This window comes from Ceratina calcarata, unplaced genomic scaffold, assembly GCF_001652005.2.
Source record: "Ceratina calcarata isolate Rehan_Ccalc_2016 unplaced genomic scaffold, ASM165200v1 scaffold277.2, whole genome shotgun sequence".
NCBI classification, from domain to species: domain Eukaryota; kingdom Metazoa; phylum Arthropoda; class Insecta; order Hymenoptera; family Apidae; genus Ceratina; species Ceratina calcarata.
Window position 1 is genome coordinate 16429 of NW_017149963.1, and position 913 is coordinate 17341.

At 37.2% G+C, this 913-nt stretch overlaps 1 protein-coding gene across 4 annotated transcripts in view; it reads left to right on the forward strand.

The window, feature by feature from the left end:
- Efr (ER GDP-fucose transporter) overlaps positions 1 to 807 on the forward strand; it is a 3401-nt gene extending 2594 nt beyond the window's left edge. For all 4 annotated transcript variants that reach the window (XM_018022179.2, XM_026812408.1, XM_018022178.2 and 1 more), the window contains 2 exons: positions 132 to 277; positions 352 to 807. In XM_018022179.2, coding sequence (XP_017877668.1) covers positions 132 to 277; positions 352 to 601 — 396 coding nt within the window. In that variant the 3' untranslated portion in view covers positions 602 to 807. The remainder of the gene's footprint in view (positions 1 to 131; positions 278 to 351) is intronic.
- Positions 808 to 913: the final 106 nt, after the last annotated feature.

Genomic DNA, 913 nt, shown 5'->3' on the forward strand with positions numbered 1-913 from the left:
TCGTATTTCGTAAACTATTAACATTAGACAGTTGAAACTTACAATGAATACAGATTACTTTTATTTCTAAAACATATTCTAAATTCATTAAAATCCGATGGTTCGTTTTTGAGAAATAAATTTCTTTGCAGCATTTACTACCGTTGCCATTCTTCCTGACCCTGGCTCCGAACATTTGGGAGCACTTGAAGTACGCCGTAGCTTCAGACCCGTTAAGCATCGTCCATTTCCAAGTGCCGAAGCTGATTGTCTACCTCATAGGCAATATTCTTTCCCAGTATCCTTTCTCCCCAAATCAATTTAATAATTAATTAAAATCGTCTCTGTCGATCCTTGACGATCTTCTCTTAGGTACCTGTGCATCAGCTCGGTTTTTGTGCTGACGTCGGAGTGCAGCTCGCTAACGGTGACCCTCGTGATAACCCTGAGGAAGTTCCTATCGCTGATCTTCTCGATAATATACTTTCAAAACCCTTTTACCATTTACCATTGGACAGGAACTGTTTTAGTATTCGTCGGCACGATGATATTCACCGAGATATTCACCAAGGTTGCAGATAGCTTGAAGCCTGTACAAAAAGATGCTAAGAAGGTTCAATAATGAAGAGGAAGTGATCAGTGAATTGTTGTTGTTGTTATTATTATTATTAATATGTATTGTGAATTTGCAATTTTATAAATAAGACATGAATAACGATTCTTATTGCTTAAGCGCACGAGTGAGAAATTCAGGAAGATATAAAGAAATGATAAGTGATTACAGTTTATTGTTATTTATGAATGTTTATAAACTTTCTTAATAACGAATTTTATACGTGACAATTTCTTTAGTACGAAATTAATGGTAGATAGGAGCATGGGTCTCGTAATTTATCCCACGGCCGGAAAGTGGGGACGACGCGACCATGGTGGG